The following is a 26,345-nucleotide window of genomic DNA, read 5'->3' on the forward strand; positions in this document are numbered from 1 at the left end:
TCACAAAAAATGAATCTTCAAAAACATAAAACAGAAGTTCAGATGTTAGACAGCCAGAAAAGTAGTAGTGGTAGTAAAAATAAGAAGTAAACAGCCATGATAGATATATTTAGCAAGGTGGAGTAAGTAACACAAATATTATGAATCTGAAAATCCTCTCATCCTAAACAATAGTGTGGAATGAAGGACGAAGGCAAAAAACATTTTATAAGGAAAACAATCTAGGAGATTTGATGACAGCATGTGGTCCATGAACATGGGAGTATGATCATATTAAGGTACGCAGACCTCTCAAGTTAAGGCACTAAGGTTAGTTCTTGTCATTCTCTGCATGACCTGTGCAAGTTATTCCCTGAGCTCCATATGATTAAATATTAACATGAACTCATGAGTTAAAGCCATTAGGAATTAAACAAAGGAAAAAACTTCCCAAACACAATAACAAACCTTAAACTCAATGCAAAATGTTAGATGCATTCCCACTGAAGTCAGGAACAATATTCATCATCATTACTATTATTCTACTTTAAACTGGAGGTAAAGCAGAATACTGTATTATCCAACATAATAATACAAGATAAAGAAATAAGATGTACAAAAAATTGGAAAGGGGGAATTATTATTTACAGAGGATGTGATTACTTAAAAAGAAAATCTAAGAGAATAAACGATTAGACTTCATAAGCAAGTTTAACAAGGTTTTAGATATGAGATTATAAGGAAAAACAAACAAACAAACAAACAAACAAAAAACAGCATTCCCAACAGCAATACCCAATGAAGAATAATAAAGCACCTAGGAATAATTCTTTTTTGAAAAAGCACAATATCTTTCTAGATAAAATTATAAGATGTTACTTAAGGACATAAAAGATTACATCAACAAATGCACAAATTTTATTCATGGATGATAAATTTATATAAATTAATATATATGCTAATATACATGACTATACACTATATAAATATATACATTCAATGTATTTCCAATCGGTCACTATGGAATTTTCCCTGGAAACTGATAAACTTTCAAATTTCATAAGGAAACACAGACTTCCCAAAATAACCCAATTTTGAAAAACAACAAGGAAGGGACACTTTTTTATAAGGTTAATAAGTAGTATCCACTTAAGAACATACAGATGGACCAACAGAAATAGAAAAACAGATCCATGCAACATGGAATCTTGGCAAAGGACAAAGTTGACATTATGACTATGAAAAAACAACAAACAATTCAATAAAGAGGGTTGGCTAGCTTGATCGTTAAAATATAGGATACCCTAAGGGTTGGAGGCAGAGCTCGGTGGTAAGAGGTGTTGCCTGGCATGCACAAGGTCCTGGGTTAAATTCATGGCATTGCAAACAACAACAACAACAAAACCCCAGTACTCTGCCTCACAAGATATGCAAAAGTAAAAAAAGTAAATTCCAAGTAGATTAAAGCACTAAACACCTCTCCCCACCATAAACAAATCATGAACAAATGTTAGAAACAGATTTAGAGATATTATCTGCAATCTTAGCAACTTCCAAATAATTAGAATTTATTAAAAAAAAAAAAACACAGAAATCAATGGAAAACATAAATGGACAAATGGGTAGAGTTTTCAATTTATTTGATAAAAATTTCAATTCAACTGCTAAATTTTCAATTCATTTAGGTAAATACCAAATGAATTCAAAACTATTTCTACATAAAAGTTCACATAGGACGTATTTATAGCAGCTTATTCAAAACTTGGAAGCAACTAACACACCCTTTGGTGAAGGATAGGATAAAGACACTGCAGTATATCCAGACAATGGAAGGAATATTATTCAGCACTAAGAAGAAAGGAGCTATCAAGACATGGAGGAAATTTAAACGCATATTACTAAGTGAAAGAAACCAATATGAATCATATACATAATATATGATTTTAATTATATTACATTCTGAGAAGGGCAAAACTAAGGAGACAATAAAAAACATTAGTGGTTGTCAGGGAATATTAGAAGGGAAAGATGAGTAGTCAGAGGACTTTTAAGATAGTCAAATTATTTTGTACAACACTAAGTGTGCAGATAACAGTCACCGTACATTTTTGCAAACACATAGCATATACAACATCAAAAGTGAACCTTAAGGTAAATTAAGTTCATCAATTGTAACAAATGTGCTGGGCCTGGTGGCAGTATATGCCTTTAATCCCAGAGACTCTGGAAGCTGAGGCAGGAGGACTGCAAATTCAAGGACAGACTCAACAACTTAGTGAGACTGTTTCAAAATAAAATTAAAAAGAACTGGGTAACATAACCCTGGGTTCAATTCCTAGTACCAAAGATAATAATTATAACAAATGTACCGCGATGGTGCAGTATTTCAATGGTGGGGAAAGTTGTATGTAGAGGGGGTATATGGGAACTGTGTGTACTTTTGCTCAATTTTGCTGTAACTCTAAAACTTCTCCAGCGTTGGGGTTGTAGCTCAGTAGTATGAGCATGAGCAAAGCCCCAGGTTCAATCCTAAGCGTGCAACACAGCACACATACAAAATAAACATGTACATACATAATTCAAAAAAGAAGATGACTAATAAAGATATAAAAACTTACTTGACTTTATAGACTAAAATAAAATACTGTTACTTTATCACTCACAGACACAAACAATAAAAACAGATGACTCAAATGTATGAATATTTGAGGCAAAGGATTTGTATACATTGCTGACTGGGATGTAAACCACTTGGAAAAGCAATTTGATAAGATTCTGAAATGAATTATGCAAATACACAAAACACAGCAATTCTACTTTCTTCTAGAAAACTGATCAGATTCTTGTGTAAAACTCTAAGAAAATACATAGCAATTGCAATAACAAACTTTATGGATATATTTACACAGAGATGCATGTATGCATGTGCACCTGAGTTTAAGTATTACTAGACGGATACACAATAAACTTAGTAATTACTTAGGAGAATGGGACTCAAAACCTTTACCTGTAATATTGTGACTTAAAAGTCTGGAAAAATGTCAAAATGTCAACAGCTATTATTTCTACATAATGGAAATTAGGTATCTGTTATATAATTCTTTGTACTTTTCAGTATTTTAATTAATAACCTCATTTTTAAAAACCAGTCATTCCAGGGACATCAGATATAAATAGTAACATGACTCTGCCTAAATCTCCCCTCCCACACTCCAAGTCCCTTAAAATTGCAGAAAGATATTTAAAACTTCAGGGGATGAAAGATAAGAATTCATAACACTGCCTGAAAACAAGAGAAAAATACATTAAGAGAATGAAAAACGAGTGATTTTTAAAAGACAGAAAGAAGTAGATACTGGGTTGATGAAAGAAGTTAGAGCCGGAACCATACACAAGAAATACACAAGAAGAGAATTCATATTCCTCTAAGCTCCAAATTTACAAATTTAGAAACAAGGAGGTTCTAGATTTAGAGGTAAGTAATCCCAGACCGGCATGCCTTCAAATAGTGCTGAGACACAATATAGGAGCAGTATCTGCCTATAGGCTCTAGAAGTAAATGTGGGTGCTAAAACCAGTAAGGAAGAGGTACCCAGAGCTATCCCAACTATGAAGTTTTCAAATGTTCTCAACAATATGACCAAAAAATGCTTTTGATAGCATTTACTCTAAAAGTAAAACAACCTAAATATCCATCAATAAAAAAAATCTGGGTGTAAATTTATAGTACATCTACACTCTGAATAACTGTGAAACAGTTTTAAAAAATAAAGTTTATGTTATATAATGCACTGAAAAATCTCTAAAACATTGCTGAGTAAATGAAACACATTAAATGTCTACTTACAAGAGACAAAATCCAATATACATGAGTAAATTGATAATATAAATTAAAACAGAAAATCACCAAAGTACAGACACTTGTGGGAAGGGGGAATTTATATGTCTATATTTCTTGATTCTACAACAGAACATATTCATGAATTACTAGTGTAACTACAAAAATACAGTATGTGAATAAAAAGTCGTTCATCTATTTAGAATTAAAATATAAAAAGTTATTAAATGTAAATTGAACTAAGCATTTTTTAAAAGGAACAAATACAGTAGAGTTACTAGTTGGTAATGACAACAGTTCGCATTTTCTCTGATGTTTGAATACTTCCTACCATATGACATAACTGGGTCAGCCAAAAGTAATTCACATCTTATTTCGGAAAGCATACATAGAATTACCATAAAAGTATTCAAACTAGAGACTGGTTAAGGAAGACAACACTCATAGTCATTTCTTTAGGATCCTTGTCCAGCCTTCAATGAAGGAAGTGACACAATCTGCCTGAATTGCTAAAATCAAATAGTGACTTACGTGAAAGAAACACTGCAAAAGTCATTTCCCTCTGACAATACTGCCGTTCCCTTCCCCTACCCATAACAATAAACTGTCATCAGAAAAAAGTATTACATAATAAATACCTGAAACAATTCTAGTAAGAAAAAAAAAAAAAAATCTCGGCGCGCCCCTTCCGGCGCGGGGAGGGCGCCGAAGATCCCGGGCCGCTCGGCCGCAGGCCGCCTCCAGTGCCACGGGATGTAGCTGGGGGACCGCGGCCCCCAGCAGAGCCTGCCCCCCCCCCCCCACCCCGGCCTGTTTGCCATCACAGGGAGATCTCTGCCCCCTGGGGCTGAGAAACCCCAGCCTTTTCCCAAGCTGAAGCTACAGGGTACTGAGGCACCAGTCAGATGTCTTCCCACAAAGGATCTGTAGTGGCACAGGGCAATGGGGCACCTGCTAATAACAGGGAAACTGACTCGGTGGAACTGGCTGAACTGGGACCCCTGCTAGAAGAGAAGGGCAAACGAGTAATTGCCAACCCAAAAAAGGCTGAAGAAGAGCAAACATGCCCAGTACCCCAGGAAGAAGAGGAGGAGGTTCAGGTACTCACACTTCCCCTGCAGGCCCACCATGCCATGGAGAAGATGGAGGAGTTCCTGTATAAGGTTTGGGAGGGACGTTGGAGGGTCATCCCCTACGATGTACTCCCTGACTGGCTGAAGGACAATAACTATCTGCTACATGGCCACAGACCACCCATACCCTCCTTTCGGGTTTGCTTCAAGAGCATCTTCCGCATACACACAGAAACTGGCAACATCTGGACCCATCTACTTGGTTTCGTGCTGTTTCTCTTTTTGGGAATCTTGACCATGCTTAGACCAAATATGTACTTCATGGTCCCTCTTCAGAAGGTGGTTTTTGGCATGTTCTTTTTGGGTGTAGTGCTCTGCCTCAGCTTCTCCTGGCTTTTCCACACCGTCTATTGTCATTCAGAGACAGTCTCTCGGACTTTTTCCAAACTGGACTATTCAGGGATTGCTCTACTGATTATGGGGAGCTTTGTCCCCTGGCTCTATTACTCCTTCTACTGCTCCCCACAGCCTTGGCTCATCTACCTCTCCATCATCTGTGTCCTGGGCATCTCTGCCATCATTGTGGCACAGTGGGACCGGTTTGCCACTCCTAAGCACCGGCAAACAAGAGCAGTTCCAGTCCCATCAGATTTTCCACGTCCTGGTGGTGGCAGCAGCCTTTGTCCACTTCTATGGGGTCTCCAACCTTCAGGAATTCCGTTATGGCCTAGAAGGTGGCTGTACTGATGACTCCCTTCTCTGAGCCTTCCCACCTTGAGGTGAAGGAGGAATTTCCCAAGTGCTTTTAAAAATAACTTCTTTGCTGAAGTGAGAGGAAGAGTCTGAGTTGTCTGTTTCTAGAAGAAACCTCTTAGAGAATTCAGTACCAGTTAAGCTTCAGCTCACTTTCACAGCCACTGGGCAATAAACTTTCCATTTCCATTCCCCTAGCTGGGGAGGGTGGGGATGGTCAACATAGTCATCCCTCTCCTCGGCAGTCACCCTCCTCAGCAAGACAACTACTGGTCCCTGACAGAGACAGTACTTTGAAGCTCATTTTGAGATTTTACCCCTTCCTTCAACCATTTTCAGAAAAAAATTATGGACTGGACTCTTCAGAATTTTTTTTTTCCCCCCTGAAAGAAAATGTCCCTCCCTTACCCCCATCCTCACTTTGTAACCTGGCTTATAACAGGCCATCCATTTTTGTAGCACACTTTTCAAAAACAATATAACCTGGTCCCATCTTTCTAGGGCCTAGTTCTGCTTACATAGCAGGAAGAATAAAGACACCAACTTTAACATAGCCTGGCTAATCATGGAAGTGTGTCCAGGCTTCAAATAACTTGAGTTTTAATTTTTTTTTCTTGGCAGAGTAATGTAAAATTAAACTGGGGAAAGATATTTAATATTTAATACTAAGCTTTAAAAGGAAACCTGCTATCATTGCTATGTATCTTGATGCAAAGACTATGATGATAATAAAAGAAAGTACAGCAGAAAAAAAAAAAAAAACTCTACTAGATTTCTCCTGTTCCTGGGTTTCTCCTTAACCCATTATTTATCTTAAATTAACATAAAAACTTCGTAAGCAGGAGTACATCTGTAATCCTAGCTATTTAGGAGGTTGAGGCAGGAGGATCACAAGTTTAAGGCCAACCTGGGCAACTCAGAGAGACCCTGTCTCAAAATAAAAATAAGCCAGGTTACAGTGATGCATGCCTATAAACTCAGCAACTTCAGAGGCTGAGGCTTGAAATGAAAAATAAAGGGGTGGGGACATAGCTCAGTGGTAGAGTGCCTGCCTAGCATGCGTGAGGCCCTGGATCAATCCTCAATACTGCAAACAAAAGCACAAACCCCACCCCCAAATTTAAGAAACCTTTAAGTAATAAAACAGAGCTGGGTATGGTGGAACACACCTATAACAGTAATTGGGGAGGGTTAGGTAGGAGGGTTGACAGTTTGAGCCCAGCCACAGCAACTTATTGAAACCCTGTCTTAAAACAGAAAATAAAAAAAGGACTAGAAATGTACTTAGTGGTAAAGTGCCCCTGGGTTCAATCCCCAGTATCAAAATAAGTAAAAAATAAAGTATAAATTTCAAATATACATACACATATGTAGTTAACCTTAACTCCCACCCCTTGGATAAGCTAAATTCCAGTCACCAATGATATGTACATTACACAACTCATACTTTAATGAAGAATGCATCTAATACTTACTAAAAGTCTTACAGATGTCTGAAACAGCTTTGAAGACTCTATCAGAGAAATTCACTTTCACCTTCACATACTTCATGTTGGGAAGTTGCAGGCGGAGCAGTTTGTGCTGAGGGGTGAACTGAAGCTTAGCATCTGCCTGAATACCATACTTATCCAAGGTCCAATGTGTCTTAAGCAGCCAAGTTCTCTTCTTTTCCCACCAGAGAGCATGGTCAGACCAATCTTTTTTTACATCTATAAAAAAACAATGAACAAGCAAAACTCTTAAAATTCACCAAGATTATCTGGAGAAAAATTAAAATAAAATTTGTTATTTAATAAAACGGCAGATAATAAATGCCTGTTATATGACAGGCACCAAAAAACGCTCAAGACACACAAACGGTTAAAAATATTCTCTACCCTTAAAAGTCAGTACACAAGATAGCTCTGGCAGAATACACAGGGTAATTAACACTGCTCAAATCAAATACAAACTGGGACACATGGATGACAGTAAGTACCCTGTGTTATCAGAGAACAAACAGAACCCTGGGGGTTAGAATAGGAAGCATTAATAAAGAAGTGGAGTTGGTAGTTTTTGAGATTTAAAATTCTTTAAAGAATTTTATCATGATAAAATAGGTGAAAAAAGCTGCTGTTTGTAAGACTGCAAAATATGTCAAGGTGGTGAAAAGCAAGATGAGAAACCAAAGTAAACAAGACCCACAATTTTAGGTGAAGGGGAAGAGTATGTAAAACAACCATAAGCAGCACTGTACTAAGAGAAAGCTCTAAAACATACAAAACCTACATTTCAACCTTGTATCTTAAACATATACCAATAAGAATAACAAAGTTACACAGTCTACCTTTTTTCACTGAACAAAATTTGCTTCAAGTATGACAGAAAACACCATTTAACAGTTTTAAGCAACTAAATGAAATGCAACCAAATAATGAAAGGAATGTAATTTATACAAGGTATGGCTACACTCAGGCAAATCCTAAAAATAAATGTGCAGCAATCAAATCTAACTTCAGCTAGTTTTTAAAGAAGCAGTAACAGTAGACTTTTGGGATCAATTATATGTTAAGCTTATCAAGTGCCAAAAAAGGCAGAAGTGATATTTCAAAAAAAGAACAACAGTCAAACAAATCTTCCAAAGGAGAAAAAAGCCCCTGGAAAATAACTTTCTTGCAAAGAAAAATCAAAACCACCACCAGGCTTCTGATACCTCCAAAAAGAGCTTATCGGCTTTAAGTCATTTAAAAGTATTATTAATCTGGAACTTTAAACACACAGCTGGTCTATCTCTAAGCAAAAAAAATCAAGTTTGCACAGTGATTATATGCCTAGAAACACTTTCTATGATGGCAAAATTTACTTGATATAACTGAATTTCTCATGAAAGAAACACAAGTAGAATAAGACTTCCGAATCCACAGACCTTAATTTTTTTTATCATCAAGAAAATTATAGTTAATTGTGATTGTGCTGCCATTTAGAAATTTTAATATTTGTTTTATTTCAAGAAAATTCAGTCAATTATGTAATTAGAAGTTTGGCTGCAAAACTACGTTACTATTATTTTGCAACTCCTCAACTACTTATAATATTTCACGTGTGTAATACTCTGCAACTTAAATTATTTTCCAGCACAGAATTTACCAACTGACTTTTAGAAATAACTAATTCTGATCTAGCTTGTAGAAGACAGTCAAGGCTGGGACACTTTCAAATACAATGAAGTAACTAGTAATATGTTATTTATTTATTTATTTTTTTTCCTTCAGGATTACAGAACTAAGTGCAGAAAGACTATTTGCAAAGAATGATGATCCAGGGGAGCAAGGCTGAGCTGAACTGGATTATGGGTTATGGGTGGGTAGATACATAATACCTTCTTCCTAACACTTGCACCAGTCACTTCTGTTGTACTCTCCATCAATGTTACCACTAAGGAAACTACACAATATGCTTCCAGTGGGCAAAGAAGGGTGGGAAACAGTTTTAACAGTAATAAGTCAGCCTGAGTCCAAAGCACTGACTTAAATCATTTGGGCTCCCCAAAGGCATCTCTGAGATGAGAAATTGGGTGGAGGTAGCTTATTTGGAGGAGAATCCCAAGAAGCATACTTGAACTTGAGAGGAATAGTAAAAGTGAGACAAAGGGAGAAAAGACAATTAAGAATTCATTAACTGTTGTGGACAACTGGAGTTCAGTTCTAAGGAATCCTGTAGAGTATGCCTTAAAAAGGACCCACAAGGAGCGGGTATGTCGCCACTTCCTTGATTAAGGGCTCCTCTTGGGGCCATGAAATTCCTAGAACTTCTTGGCTACCATACACAGGCCAGAGGCCCTGCAGTCAGGCAACAGCAAGTCCAAAATCCCTGTGCTTGAGGAAAAGAAGCTGCCAGCAAGTTAGGGATCTGTCTCCCACAGCTGCAAGGAAACTGGTGGGGAGGCCTCAACAGCACCTGTTAAAAGCTTTAGAGAAATGCTTACTTAAAAAAAAAAAAAAAAAAAAAAAAATTTTATTGTAGGAGCAGGGCAGAAGCAATGCTGTGAGGAAAGACAAACAATGTTGTCCAGTAGTAGGTGTTAAAATGGGGGAAGGGAAAAACCAAACTGATAAGGAGGCTCTTTGAAATAAGTTACAGATAGGTTTTGATAAAAAAGGCAATTTGTTACCAACTACAAATGACATAGCGCTCAATATAAAAGAAATTTTAGTCAAGAACTGGCTTTCTCAAGTCAAAACTATGTAGAGGGATGATGTTACTATTAACAGAGGGCTGGCAAATTATGAATGGCCCAATGACCAAACCCTGCCTTCTGTTTTTTCACGGCCCACAACCTAAGCAAGGTTTTAGTATTTTTAAATGGTTGTGTGGGGATCAAACGAATAGTATCTTATATAACTTGTATGTAAAACTTAAATTTCAGTGTCCATAAAAAAAATTTCAAGGAACACGGTTACTTATTCATCTGTTGAAATATCAGCTAAGACTGCTATACTGTGCTACATCAAAACAGTCCTCATGGAGAGACCTTATGGCTCATAGAGTCCCCAAAACCAAGTATTTGGACATTTTTTAAAAAGTCCTGCTGTAAGCAATACTATCTTGGACTTACTCAGATAATGATGCAATAAAATTTCAACTTTCCACCAAATAGGCTTCAAACTTTCACCTCAGAAATACAAAACTTCCCTCGTGGGCTTCTTTTCCATCTCCTCACCCCCACAGCCCTGCCTCACTCACATTTAACAAGTATGCAAGTAGTTAAGGTTTGAGGGAGGTCAGTTTCACACAATGGCCTAAAGACCCAATCATCATATCTGATTGGCACTAGAACTATTTATTCATCACACTTAGGAAACACAAAAGGATCACTTGTCCCTCCCTTTAAAGACTGACCCTCTCTTCAGTTCTACTTTGGTTTGTCACTGAAGGACCAGTCTACTTAGGGCATCACAATGTATCTATTCTATTCATTAATAGTAAAACCAAATTTTATATCCTGATCAAAATCCTGAGAAAAATGGTGTTTCAATTTAGATACAACTGCCTAAGCAAGCATGTAAATGCACAAACTGTGTGTGTGTGTTGGAGGGGAGTGAATGTTTAAAGTAGTTCATCTCAATGCAACAGCTCCTAAGTATTTAAGTTACCTTGTGCATTACAGCACAGCTTGTCTCTACAGTGGCAAGTTAAACCATAACACATCATGAAACTATAACTTGTACATTCCACTATATACAAAAAAGACTTCAGATGTCAACACATAGTTATTTATTCCTCTAACTAAAGATTGAGTAGAAGCATAAAAACATTATAATGACTTTTAAAGGAAAATGCATGTGTATAAATAGTTGTAAGTAAATAATGTCAAGCAAAAGAAAAGGCTACTGAATTAGTAAAATAATGTTTTTTCTTGTGTGTAATTTAGGCTTCTTGAAAAAATAGCTATTGAAAATCAAAATTCCCTGTAATTTGTATAATCCAAAGCGTTGAGATAATTTTCCATTCATGAAACTTCTGGTTAAGGACTATGTTCTAGAATGTTTTTTTTAATTTTTTTTCCATTACTGGGGATTGAACTCAAGAGCCTCATATATGCTAGGCAAGCACTCTACTACTGAGCTACATCCCCAGTCCTTGAACCAAGTTCTAAGTAAACATTTCTGCTCTTCAGAATGGTTAGTTTGGTATTTCAAACTTTTTTTTTTTTTTTTTTTTTTGCAGGGCTAGAGATTGAACCCAGGGCCTTGTGCTTGCAAGGCAAACACTCTACCAACTGAGCTATATCCCCAGTCCTGGTATTTCAAACTTAACAGTACATGACTAAATGTAACACACACACACACACACACACACACACACACACACACACAGAGTCAGCCCAGCATCTGCCATATCTGCCATGGAGATGTTAGCAAGCATCATCAGAGTAGATTCACTCATCAGCAATTTATAAAGCCACTGAAGGGGTAGACCATATGCAGGAAGATACTGTGAGAGTATTTCCCACATTTGGATTTTCAGTTTCTTTCCAGGTATAGAGTAACTATTTTTTTATTTGTTATACCGTGTTTTTACATTTTTTATTTTAGATTTTCAGAAGCAACCCACACAAATGTAAGATTTCTCAGAAAGAAAAAACAAAGAAGAAAAAAAATGTATTATTATGAAGTCATTATTTATTTTTCTTCTTTGGGGAAGAAAAGAATTTCATGATTTACTTATAAATTCAGCCCTCTTTAGTAATACTTTGAAATCAAGAACTACTTGAATTATAGTTTACTATACCTAGCAAAGACATTCTTTTATTAAAAAAAAAAATTCTTTAAAAAATTCTGTCAGGGTTCTGGAAAGAATTATACCTGTGTTCCTTATTTAACAGATCCAATTTCACTGTATTCTGTTTCACATAATAATATCTGACAGGCACTCAAACTCAAATCATTAAAATTGCAAAATGCTAAAACATTAACTGAATCAATAAATATATCCTCCTTTGACAGCAACAGAATGCTTTTCCAATTCAGGAAGTGGTCTTACATTTATTTTACAAAAATACATCTGTGTATTCCAAGGAAGAAAAGACCTTCATCACTGGAGGTCGAGTGTACAAATATTGCTTATTCCACCAAATACTTTTGGCATCACAGCATTTACCAATTCCATGAATCACAAAAGCAAAGCAAAGAAATAAAACATTTCAGAGCTTTCTGCTATAGAAAAAATATACATTTCCTTGTACAATTAAAATTAGCTTACACTCTACAAAATATAAGCACAGAGAAAGGGATGCACTATTGAAAAATCCTATTTAATCTTTTCCTAATAGGATCACCAATTCCTACTTGATTATTTTGATGTAGTCTTCTAAAATGAAATTATTGTCTTTTATTGTTAGAACTTTTAAATTGTTTAAAATATCAAGAAATGCTGGGCACAGCAACACATGCCTGTAGTTCTAGCTACTTAGGTAGCTGAGGCAGGAGGAACACTTGAGGCCAGGAGTTCTGGCAGCCTGGGCAATGTAGAGAGATTTCATCTCTTAAAACAAACAAGAAAACACTTAAATATAAAGTTGAAAAAATATTTTTTCATGTTAAGTAACCACATTTTAAAAGTCAGTAATTCTTAATTAGCAAGAGTTTGGAATGAAGGGAGACAAGATGTAATTTTCAGGTGGCATAAACTTCTAGTTGCTTTGAGTATTCCTTCAGAAAAGAAATGTAAATATTTGGTTAGCATCCTCACACTTCCTTAAACCAGATGCAAATTTTATATTACATTAGATAATCATTATCATCATCATCTTTTTTTGTCTTTTCCTTTTCAATACTGGAGACTGAACCCAGAACTTTGTGAATGAGAGGCAAGCACTATACCACTGAGCTGCATACCAGACCTAGATAATCTTTGATAAGGCAACTTGTCATTCTCCTAAATTCAGAGAAACTTTCTGGACACACCGCTAATTTTTTTATTAATATGTATTTTTGTATTCTGCTAATATTGTCACACTTCCTCCTGTTTCCTTTTCAGGATCCTCTTAAATAGTTTATGGTCTTTACTATGGTGAGAAAACACTGTGTACAATCCTACTGTACAAGCAACAAAGTTACTAAGCAATGGTCCCAACACTCATGTAAGCAAGTCATGCTGACTGACCAGACCACATAAAATCACAGGCTAATCCTGCCTTCCAAAATAAGGTTTCAGACCATTTCCTCACACCATTTATCTATACCACCCTACCCACTCATCAAACAAACTTAAAGAGGACTTAACCTCTTCTATTTCACAATAAGTACATTAAAGCAATTACTAAAAGTTTATGGTCAACAGGGTTCAAGACATCACAGGCCAACCTATTGTGTTTCTTCTGTCCAACACTATGTCAAACTTATCAACATCCTCAAAACTTCTGAACATCCTTAAATTTCTCAGTAGACAGCCATGGATTCTAACGCAGAAAATAAATACAGGAGCCATCAGATTGGAATTATTTTAGCTTCAAGTCGACTAAGTCTACAAACCTGCTTGAATCTGTACCCAGATAGACCTACTATCTTTTGTTAGGATGAAAAAAGGGTTTCTTTTCCTAACTCTAACACTGATCTTACTTACCTGTGGTCTTGCTGCTCTTACCATCTTCTATGAACCATGTGCTTCCCTCCTTAAAATAACTCTCTAGGTATTTCATTCACTCCCCCAGTTTTAAAAACCTGGACAAACTTACTTTCCTCATTATATCTCCAGTCCAACGTCTGCTTAGAGTGCCAGTTAGTACATCTACTGAGCATCTCACATCTGCATTTGGATATCTCACAGATACTGCAAAAAAAAAAAATTTTTTTTTTTTTGTGCTGAGCTACATTCCCAGCAAGATATCTCAAACATAATATATTTAAAAGTTAACTCAAAATTTCCCATCCCTCCTGCTAGTAAACAGCACAAACCATCAACCTGGTTCCTCAAGCAGTGAATCTAAAGTCACAAACATTTCTCTTTCCCTCATTTCCCATATTTATCAACAAACCCTGTCAATTTTCATTTCCACTGTGGACTCCACTGGCACCCCCCTATCTCAGACCTCCAGCATCTAACTGTCAACAGCCTCCTGAATGGTTGCCTTGATTCCATCCAGCACTTTCCACACAACAGCCAGAATGATCTATTCAGCACTTTCACATCATTCTCCTGCTAAAAAGCCTTTTCAACAGCTTCCAACTGCATCTAAATAAAATCCAAATGCCTTAATATGGCCTATAAAGCTCCAGATAATATGGCCTGCATACTCCTCCAAATTTATCTTGTGCTATTCTTTCTCTGCTTCAGCCACACTGGATTTTAGTTCCAAGATAGAATCCTCTAAAAAGTAAGCTCTTTTCTGTCTTATTGCCTTTGCACATACTATTCCAGTCTCAGAACGTTGAATTCCCTCTCATCTTTCAGATTTTACTTGAAATTCCAGAGAAGCTTTCAGAGGTCTTTAGACAAGTCCTTCTTAACTACCCTACTGTGTTAGTTTCCCATTACTAAGGCAAAATACCTGAGATAATCAACTTTTAAGGAGAAAAGTTCTGTTTTGGCTCATGGTTTCAGAGGTCTCAGTTGGCCCTGTCACCTCTGTGTCTGTGGCAAGGCAGTGTATCACAGAGGGAGTGTAATGCAGGAGCTACTTGTTTCTGGTGAGCCCGTAGTTGCAAAGCAGAGAGAGGAAGAGCAGCGAGGGTTTCAATATCTCTTTCTAGGGCACATCCTCAATGACTTAACTTCCTATTCCAGGCCCCATCTCCTAAAAGTTTCACCACCTCCAAACAGTTTCACAGGCTGGGGACACACTTTCAACATATGGGTCTTTGGAGGATACTTGTCCAAATCATAAAACCTACCTAAGAAGAGTCCTCCAATGTCCTGTATTCCCCCTTTACTCCCTATTTTAGCACAATAGGGTATTACCTATCAAATTCTGTATTTGGCTTGTTGTTCATGAGGGTGTTATGTGTGTGTGAAGGAGGTCTGTTTGTCTTCCTTAGTAGACTGTAAACTTTGAGAGGATAGGAATAATGTCTACTTTGGTCACCATTATATTTTTAGTACCTGGCACAATGCTTGGCAAATATTTAATAAAGGAATAAATTCATTTTGAAAAATTTAAAGATCCCTCATTATTCCAAAAAAACATTAATCCCAATAAGAAACTTATTTTTAAATCAACAAGAAAAATAGTACATAATTTATTAATTTATTTGAATGTTTGAAAAAAGCATGCTTTCTTCAACTTTAAAATGACAACATTCTTCCACACTAACTTTAAGATTGGTAGATTCCCCTAGAAATAGGAAATGAAATTAACGTCTATCTCACATCTTCTAAAAATGATAAATTCCTCTGGTCAAAATAATACTTACTGTGCAAAATGATTATGCTCCAAAAGTTAACTGGTAAGTCGTAGGATTCAGATTTGCATCAAAGAACACCATAAATAATATTTAGGTTCCAAAAAGACTCTTAAGTTACCCAATCAAAACTAAAAAATATATTGCTAGCAACAATGTACTATACAATCATCATTTCATAGAAGGCTTTTCAACCTGAGATCTAAGAAAGATTGCTAGAGTGGCACCTGCTGGATACAAACTGGTGAGCTGTGAGGCAGTTAAGGGCTTCCTGCTCAGTACTGACCTGCAGGGCACTTGGTTACTCTGGAACCATCTTTCCACAAACTTCAGGAATTAACTTACTTTCTCTTTCCCAGTTATAATTTGATGCCTAAAGTCAGGGTTTCTTTCCTCTGCTAAGCTAACGACAACAGAAGAGTTTTAACTTGCTTTCCTTTCCAATACCTAAAACTAAACTTCAACTCTTCTTAATGTTTCTAATGAGATTGTATTGCCAGTAACATATAAAGATAGGGTCAATAAGTAAAATTAAAGCTTAAATGCACTTAAAAATGGCCACAATATTATCCTTAATATTTACTGAAATGCAGAGGGCATTAAATTTTAATCTTAGCATTTACACAATGCTTGTTCTTAAGAACTCCTTACTCTCACACCTTAGATCTCACTCCTCTCAAACTCTTCTTTTAATTTCAGAGTTGAGGATTATGGGATTTCCCACTCTCCCTTGATTTTAGGATGTGCTCTCTTATTCTTGTCTCTTTAGTCATTTAGACCTTCAAAAAGGAAAAAAAAAAAAAAAAAAAAAAAAAGGCAAATACATGAAGAATGTTGCTCACTTCAGGTACTCAACTAATAAATGACTTTATAAACATTTTCCAGGTACCTATCATATGGCAGGCCAGGAAATATAATAATTAGTAAGATTTGCTATCCTAGAAGTACTTACAATCCAAGTGAGAGGCAAGTAAAATGAGCTAAAAGGTAAAAGAACAAAGTGTCACAGAAGCAACCAACTTTAAATGTGAAAGATTAATTAGGCTCTCAAGAAGATGTGGCATTTCACCTAGGACTTAAAACAAATGGGGAATCAGTCAGGTGCAGTGGGGTATGCCTATAATCCTAGCAACTCGAAGGCTAAGGCAGGAAGATCTCAAGTTCGAGATCCTAGAACTCTTACTGGGCAACTCAGCAAGACCCTTCTTCCTCAAAATAAAGAATGTCCGATCTAAAGCAAAAGCTAAAGAGAAGAAACCAAATGTGAGGGAAAAGTCTAAATTAGACACATAGGTCTCAATGATATTTAATGTAGATTAGAGAGGACAGCTGGAAAGTGAAGAGAACTAGAAAGTTTCCAGCTTAACAATTAAATGGGTGAAAAAGCTGCACTAAAATCTGTTTGTTGAACATTTTATGTATCAAGCACTTGACAGATCTCACAAGAATGATAACAGGTAAATATCATTATAATTCCTATTTTATAATGAGAAATGCAAAGGATAGAGAAATTATAAAACTTGGTTGAAGGTCATAAAGCTGGCATGAGAGGAGTTAGGATTTGAGTCCAGCTTGGTGTGACTACTGAGGTGGCATTGTGATGACTCCATTAACCACAATAAAGTTATTCAAAAGAGAAGCAAGCTGGATGTGTTGAGTGTGAGCATAAATGATTAATATTAAGATTTCTTGGGATAGCATTGTGGCTCAGTGGTAAAGAGCTTTCCTAGCATGTGTGAGGCACTGGGTTCAATCCTCAGCACAACATAAAAAAGTAACTAAATAAAATAAAGTTATAAAGAATCCTTTAAAAAAATCACGGATTAAAAAAAAAATTCCTTGTTTGGTAGTACTGGCCATCCCTGATGCATCTCATGCTCAGGCCTCATTTGTGGAACACAATGGTACTCATTCCTTTGTCCTTTAACAAACTGACAAGATCCTAACCTCAGGCTGGATATAATGGTGCACATCTGTAATCCCAACAATTTGGGAGGCCAAGGCAGGAGGATCACAAGTTCAAAGCCAGCCTCCACAACTCAACAAAACCCTGTCTCAAAATACAAATAAAATGGACTGGGATTGTACTCAGTGGTGAAGTACCCCTGGGTTTAATCTCCAGGCCCTCTTCCCAAACAAAACAAATTCATACTCCAGACTAGCCCAAATATTATCACTTCTGAATCTTCACTGACCACCTTGTCAAAGAAGCTAAGTGCACCTGAGTATTGTGAATAATACATCACACTTTATTATAATTTATTTTATGTAACTAGTTTCCCCACTAGATGAAAAGTCTTTGATTTTATTCATCCTTGTAACAAATCAAAGGCAGAACCCAGGGTCTGGCACAGGATGATCAAGTCACAGATGTCAGAGACCTCCTGATGAGATTATCATCCTCAGAGGAGATACAAAAGAGCTGGTACCCACTCCCATGTGAGAAACCAGGAACAGAGCCCTCACCAGAAACCAACCAGGTTGGACCTTGATGTTAGACTTCTCATACCCTAGAGCTATGAGAAATAAACATTTCTGGCTATGATATTTAAAATAGCAACCTAAGAAACTATAGCAGACCATGAAACTAAACTAATAAAAAATAAAAAAGTATTATTTCTTCCACATTCTTCAAAACAAAATAAAGAGATCTCTAAATTTGACAGTCTTTTGAAGTTACAAATTCAAAATAAAAATGTCTATTAATTTTAATGCATCATCTGATACAACATATACTCAAGTAGTTGAAAAGCTTTGTCTGATCACATAGGCCATGAATACAATTACAGGGAATACACAGAGAGATGGTTTGCCAATTAGTCTTTTCCCAAGAGTGGGTAACACTGTTCAGTCCTGAAAGCCTACTATTCATTTGGTTCAAACTATCATAGTTCTCAGAAGACAGGGCTTGAGTTCATGAGATTTAGGGCTAAATTCTAACTGGATTTGTCTTTTAAAAGTAATCAAAGGCACTAGTTCATTCACAGTTCAAAAATGAAGCAATTCAGTAAGAATATTTAATTGGCTTTGACATTTTAAGTTTTTCTCAGAAACTACTAACAAATTCTAATACCTTCAGGCCACTTTCCTCCAGAACCCATTCCTATAAACTAGGCCAGGTTACCCAGTATCCACTTCCTTAACTATTTCAATTTCTATAACATTCATTACATTATAGCAATTACTATTTAAAGAATATCTTCCCCTAAGACTGCAAGTTGAATGAGGATAAGCAATAGGCTAATTTTGTTCACTCCAGATTGTAGTATAGTCTCTGGCCTTCAGCAGGTTCTTATTTGAAATATTAAGTGTGTGAGTGAAGGAACAAATCAAAGAATAAGCGAGTATCATTTTGCACTCAATTATATCTTTGCTTTCATAAGCAATATTCTATTTCTCCAAACTAATCTATAATACACTAAAAATGCTGCAGTCCCCAACCCAGAATGCCTTTCTTCCCAACTTTTCAATTTGGCTCTCTTCAAATAAGGCCAGTCATTATTCAAGCTTCTAATTCTCCATCAGCTTCCTGTAGTCAAGTGCCAATTATTTGGCATTTCTCAACCAGACTATTGACTCAAGGCAATCTTCTGTTTTCATTTTGTTACTAGAAAACTGCTCACAGTAGGAACAGGGACTGTACTGCAGTACCTGAAACAATGCTGGTCCTCCACAAGTGTTAGCTGTTGCTACTGTTAAAAAAGTCAAGATCATGTATCTTATTCCCCACACAAGTCTCACACTATATACCTCTACAACCTACCAAAACTACAGCCCGAGTGTTGAGAACTATCTTCATGCAAGAATATTTACATGTCCCACCTCACCCTAAGACCTCTTTTTGCTATTTCAAGTTCTTTAAGACATTTATTTCCCAAACTCATAAGATAATTAATAGTGGAATGTCCCTAGCCCCAACAAAATGCTCAAAAAATCACAATTATTCTAACTACTATTTACTACTGCCAAGAACAAATTCTAACTTTACACATGTACCAGCATTAAACCTTCAACATATTGTTAGCATCATTTTACTTACAAGGAAACTAAATCAGGGATGTTAAGAAACTTGGCACAAGGTTGTAATGTTTTTATGTAGTGAAACCAGTATTCAAACCCAGGTACTATGGCTTTAGGGAAGCTACTAAGAAACTTCATAGCCATTCCACAGAATGACAAAAGAAAATCTCCTAAAACAGTTTTGACAAAAGGGTAAACATTTCAATTAGAATATTTAAAATTGCAATTCAAATTTATGTTTGGAATTATAATATTTAAAAGATACTAGTATTTGAAGGGTATCTGAAGAATAACATTTTATTGACCTTAGTATAGTCACCCTACTAGCTACCAGAGATTCTATTAATTCTTTTAACACCATATTTAGTCAATACATCAACTCCAAGAAATAAGTAAATTAAAGTTGAAATTAAATAACCAGGAGAGAGTAACATAACTTGCCCAATATCATATGTAAGTACTTGAGTGGCATGTTTTAGACTAGACTAAGTTCTTAACCACTAACAAAGTTTACCTTTGAAAGGAGGCATTTCTCTAACTAGAATACTAAATTTATGGAAGTTCTCTCCATGTTAGTACAGTTTATAAATAGTTTTGTATATTTTAAAGCACAAAATTGATAGCTTCTAAAACATCTTTATATTTCTTTATAACTAATAGTGACACAAGGCAGTAAAACAAAATTATAATACATATATTCCTAAAATGACAAAGAATAAATTGGTACTATTTTGCTTAATTTTACATAAGACACATTCTCAATGTTTTATAAAATATATTATTTCTCTAGCTCAGCAGAAGGGAAAAATTTTCAAACCACTAAAATAGCCTGAACTGTATCATCATTACAGTTATTCTATTTTTTTCATTTTTTTTTTTTTTTGGTACTGGGGATTGAACTCAGGGGCACTCAACCACTGAGCCACATCCCCAGCTCTATTTTGTATTTTATTAAGAGACAGGGTCTCACTGCGTTGCTTAGCATCTTGCTGTTGCGGAAATTGGCTTTGAATTCATGATCCTCCAGCCTCAGCTCCCAGTTGCTGGGATTACAGGTGTGCACCCAGCTATAATAATACTTCAAATGTATTAACAAACTCAATTCTTAAAATAAGCCTTATTATTATTTTCCCCATGTTACAGATGAGAAACCAGAGGCACAGACAGGTAGGTAATAAGTCACACGAGCCCAATGTCATGCAGTAGTATATGGTATAATCAGGATTCTGACACAAGTGGGCTGCCCCTCAGTCTATGCTTCAGACCCAGAGCATTCTACCACAGAAACAGAATCCATTACCACCTTGCATATAATTTTTAAAATTGATACAGCAATCATTTACTTTTTTCAAGTTATTTTTAATTTCAAATGTTAGGAAATTCTTAAATCTGAACTCAAGAACTACATTAAGGACCATTAAGCTGGGAGGCACTTATTCAACAGACAACCTCATCTACAATCAATAATGCTGGCACTTTATTAGTGTTTTATTCATAACTGAGTATTCCATTAAGAAAAAGACATCAAAAATATCATTACACTGATGCTATAAAATTACAATTGATCTTTAAAAATGTCTGATGTGTTTTTAAATTACAAGATGGCATAAAAATAAGAGGGCTGAGAAAAGATTCATTACAGATTCTTGAATAAATGTCACATCTTCTGGACTAGTGGTTATCAGTTCAGTAACCTTGAAAAGTGTGCCCAGGTTACCTAAGGATACACTGTTATTGGCCTGTCTTTATATATCTAAATAGTGGATGAGTATGAAGCTTGAATCATGAAAGGAAATCCAAATGAAAACCTCTCATTTACTGTTTCTCTCCTTTTCCCTTTCATATACAACACTACCTTACATAAAAACAATTTCTGAAATTGAAAAAAATGTAAGATATCATTTTTAATTAACTTTTAAAACATTTACGTACTACATAACTCTAGACCAGTCACTACAAATAAATAAGTACAACATTTTCAATGTTGAATTGAATTTGAATACTGATTCTTATCTACAATAGTAGTGTTGTAGATATCTTCTTGTTTTCTGGTACCAGGGATTGAATCCAGGAGTGCATAACCACTGAGTCACATCCCCAGCCTGTTTATTCTGAGACAGGGTTTTGCTAAGTTGCTTAGGGCCTCGATAAGTTATTGAGGCTGGCTTTGAACTTGCGATGCTCCTGCCTGAGCCTCCTAAGCTGCTGGGATTATAGGAGTGTACCACCTTGTGTAGCTGCAGATATCATCTTTATTTAAAGATAGTACTTTTATATATTGTTTTTATATATATTTTTATATATTATTTTTGATATGGCAGAATGTTACCATATTTGAAGAATAATTTCCAAAGAATCTTAACATACTAAACATTACAAAGAGAAGGGAACAAGGCAAAAAAACCTTGCATACGCAAGGATGAATGGCCAAGATTTAGAAACAGATTTACCTCTAATTCTTTCTATACCATTAAACCCAGAAATCATTCTTTGCTTATTTAAAGATGTTTTCCTATAGGTCTATTTTTATGATTATATTTCTAAAACTCTTAAGTTTTCTAGTGACATCAATCATAAATATTAATAAAATTAAAATCTAATTTTTTTTCAAATTTGAAATTGTAATTATGTTTTAAGTAGGCATAATGAAATTATTTAAAATGGTATAATGCAACTGTTTACATTCTGATAAAGACTACTCTTCCTCATATATTCCTTCTTTTAAAATATAAAAATAAACTAATTTATTTTTAAATTATTTATTTATTTTTAAAATTTTTTTACAGACTGCATTTTGATTCATTGTACACAAATGGGGTACATCATTTCATTTCTATGGTTGTACACGATGTAGATTCATACCATTCATGTAATCATACATGTACACAGGGTAATGATGTCTGTCTCACTCCACCATTTTTCATACCCCACTCCCTCTCATTTCCCTCTATGTAATCTAAAGTTCCCCCATTCTTCTTTCACTCCTCACTCCCTCACTCCCATTAAATATCATCATCTACTTATCAGGGAAAACATTCTGCCTTTAGTTTCTCGGGATTGGCTTATTTCACTTAGCATGATATTCTCCTATTGCCTCCATTTATTTGCAAATGCCATATAATTCATAAGACAAATTTTTCAACCCTGTTTAAGCAAAGACATTGCTATATGTAATATATTTTTAAAAAGCTCAATTTGGAAAAGAAAATAACTAATGAACTAGACTTCATCAAAATTAAGACCGTCTGCTCTTTGTTTTAAGAAAGTGGAAAATAAAGAGAAAGGGAACACAGAATTGACAAAATGACTTGTATCTAGACTGTATAATGAACTCTTAAAACTCACCAAGAAAGTAAACACATTTTTTCTTTCAACACAAAAGTGTTGAAGACATTTAACCTAAGAATATGCAAAATGGCAAATAAGCAAGTGACAAAGCTCCCCAACTTCATTAGTCATTGGAGAAAAGCCAATTAAAATCACGAGAAACCACCTCTTGGTTATCAGAACAGTTAAAATTAAAACAACAAACCCTGACAATACTCAGTGCTGGGGAGGACTGCAACCAACTGGAACTCTCATACTAGGCCGATAGGAATGCAAAATGATGTGGTAATTCTGCAAAAAGCCCTGCATTTTCTTAAAACTTTCAATATGTACATCCCTGTTTAGCAATCCCACCCCTAGGTGGTTATCTAAGAGAAATGAAAATATATGTTCACATAAATGTTTATGGCAGCCTTATTCATAATCTCAGAAATTCTTCAATTACTGAATGGATAAAACTGGCGTATGTCCATTTAATTGACTAACACTCAGCAATAACAAAAATTAAGGCACACAAATACATGAATGAATCTCAAATGTATTGTGCTAAGTGAACAAGATAAATTCATGCAGCTGTTTACACTGTACAGTTCTAAAAACAGGACAGTCTAGATAAGGCAAACTGTCAGTGGTATTCAGGGGCTGGGAACTAAGGGGCTGGACTGATCCAGCCCCTTAGTTCCTTTTAAGGAACACAAGGAAATCTTTCTGCAGTATTGTAAAAATTCTATACCTTGACTGTGGTAGTTTTACATGACTGCAAATTTCGTAAAACCCACAGTATAATACTAAAAAGAATAAATTTTACTCTATGTAAATTATACCTCATAAGCATGACCTTAAGAAAAACATTAACAGGAAAAGAATTATGCCATAATCCTGCAAATAATTTGTTAAGAATGAATTATAATGGGTATGGATTTGTAACCACAAATCCAAGTTAAATATCACATCTCTTAACTTGAAAAAACAAAAATTATTTTAAAATATTCTCTCAGGGTACTTATTTTACACAGTATGTATATTTTTAAAAAATGTATCATGGTATTAGCATTATTTTTTATTTCTGTAATACTGTACACAATAGCTTTTCTTCCTGAAATTACTTTCATTAGTTTTTAAATAGGCCCAATGTTTTCATGTGCCAAGAAACAATTTTATATCATTCATTTGTTGTAAATGAATAAAAAACATCACTCTTACAAAACATGTTAAGTAGAGAATTAATTTGCTACTGGAGCTTTCATGGTTATAAATTTTTCAAATCCCTGAAATACCATCATCCACTTATTGGTCTACTGCATTTCAGAAATCTCATGAAAACAGCAGTTAAAAAGCTCTTCTGTTACATTACAGAATCAGGTGTGTTTGAAAGCAGGGGAAAGAGTGGAATGATAGCTATTTTTCTCCTTGTTTAGGGAGTGGGAACATAAAACAGTCCTCCTTCTGAGGAGTCTAATTCCCTGCTAGTATTAGCTGGAACTTACTAAATATTCTAGATTACATTTTAACCTTCTTTCCTTTTTTCTCCTCACTTTAATATGCTCAGATACTTTTTTTTGGTACTTGGGATTGAACTCAGGGGCACTCGACCACTGTCACATCCCCAGTCCTATTTTATATTTTATTTAGAGATAGGGTCTCACAGAGTTGCTTAGTGCTTTTGCTGAGGCTGGCTTTGAACTCATGTCCTCCTGCCTCAGCCTTCTGAGTTGCTGAGAATGCAGGTGCACCCCACCACACCCAGTGTGCCCCTCCCCCCGCAAACCAGGCACTCAGATACTTTTAATGCTACTGCGAAAGTAGTCACTTTCATTTGTGTAGCACTAATGGTTTATATAAAGCACGTTAATACGTATTATCTCATTTAAATCTCACCAGAACCTACAAAAATTTTACAGAAGTCAAAACCCACTCAGAAGGTTGGATTTAGGTTTCCAAGAATTATACAAACTAAGTGCCAGGCCAGAAGTTGACATTAAATCTGGCAAATTAGGCAACACATTTTTTTGTACTGATCCATGTATCCATTAGCACCTAAGACACTATGAGGAAAGCTAAATTGTGTGAAACCTATAACCAATGATATGTAAAAATATTTATCAATAGCTGGATTTGGGTGCAGGTGTTTTTTTGTAGTCCCAGCTATTCAAGAGGCTGATGTGGGAGAATCCTTGAGTCCAAGAATTGAATACTAGGAGGGCAACAAAGTAAGACCTTATCTCAATCAATTAACCAATCAAATATAAGTATTATCAATAGCTTATCTAATAGTAAACTAAAAAGTACACTAAATTTTAAAGATAAAGAATAGAAAGAGAATCTATAAAAAATATTAAGTGAAGGGTTAAGGATGTGTCGTGGTGGTACAGCACTTGCCTAGCATCTGTGAGGCTCTGAATTAGAGCAGAGCACTACATTAAAATGTGTGTGTGTGTGTGTGTGTGTGTGTGTATTCTCAAGTGAAATTCACATCAACAAAGAACCTTCTTTTAAAAAAGTAAAACAACGGCTTAAAAGATTGAACAGTAGGAACTGTTCTACAGGATGTCTGTTAAGTCTGGAAATACTGTTATTTTACATACACCCTTAATGTAATATGAACAAACCGCTTACACACTCTTCTAGGATTCTAGGTATGGTGAAAATTCTGTATATTAGAAGAGATTAAGAGGTCAATTTTGTGACAATTAAAAGTGGAATGAGATACTGGATGGAAAAAACAGCCATTATGGGACAAAACTTGAATACGGATGTGTATTGGATGGTAGCACCAAATCAATGTTAAATTTCCTGAATTTGATAAGTACACTATAAATATACAGAAGGTCTTTGTTCTTAGGTTTTACATATTTAAGTATTTCAGGATGAAAGATTATGTCTCCAAGTTACTCAAATGGCTTCAAAAGATGCATGATGACTGTACATAGTGAAATCAAATGTCAAAATGCTAACAAGTGATCTAGATAATTATAGTGTTCACTGAATTATTCTTAAATTCAGAAATCTGAAAGTTTAAAAAAGTTGAAGATAAAAGTTAAAACTTTATTTTCTTCAAAAAAATTTCAATTTCAAAATTTTCTTCAAAAGCTATTAAGGTGTTTCCAATAAAGTCTTTTGTAACTGAATAAAACAGACATTCTTTTCAGCGTATCCATAATAAATTAACTCTAGTTAGTTAGAATCAAACAATATTTATTTACAGTACTGGAGACTGAACCCAGAGGCCCTCTACCAACTGAGGCACACTCCCAGTTCTTTTATTTTGAGACAGGGTCACACTAAATTCCCAGGTTAGCCTCAAACTTTTTGATCTTCCTGCCTCAGCCTCCAGAGGGATTATAGGTATGAGTCATGGCACCCAGCCCACTTCTATTATACTTTAAAAACTAGGTATAAAATATGGTGGGGCAGGGTGGGCAGGGGGTAAGTAGCAACTACTATATAATGTACCCAGGAATAGCTAATGTTTTATTA

At 35.5% G+C, this 26,345-nt stretch overlaps 2 protein-coding genes across 2 annotated transcripts in view; one reads left to right on the forward strand and one right to left on the reverse strand.

The window, feature by feature from the left end:
• Fermt2 (FERM domain containing kindlin 2) overlaps window positions 1-26,345 on the reverse strand; it is an 85,878-nt gene that overhangs the window by 53,909 nt on the left and 5,624 nt on the right. The window contains 1 exon segment of the mRNA XM_047538856.1: window positions 7,119-7,352. Within this exon segment, the coding sequence (XP_047394812.1) occupies window positions 7,119-7,352 (234 nt within the window).
• LOC124976120 (adiponectin receptor protein 1-like) lies at window positions 4,627-5,978 on the forward strand. The gene is given in 2 exon segments (XM_047538857.1): window positions 4,627-5,522; window positions 5,524-5,978. Coding segments are annotated over 2 exon segments (930 nt in total). The 5' UTR covers window positions 4,627-4,722; the 3' UTR covers window positions 5,654-5,978.

Source organism: Sciurus carolinensis, chromosome 2 (assembly GCF_902686445.1).
Source record: "Sciurus carolinensis chromosome 2, mSciCar1.2, whole genome shotgun sequence".
NCBI lineage: Eukaryota > Metazoa > Chordata > Mammalia > Rodentia > Sciuridae > Sciurus > Sciurus carolinensis.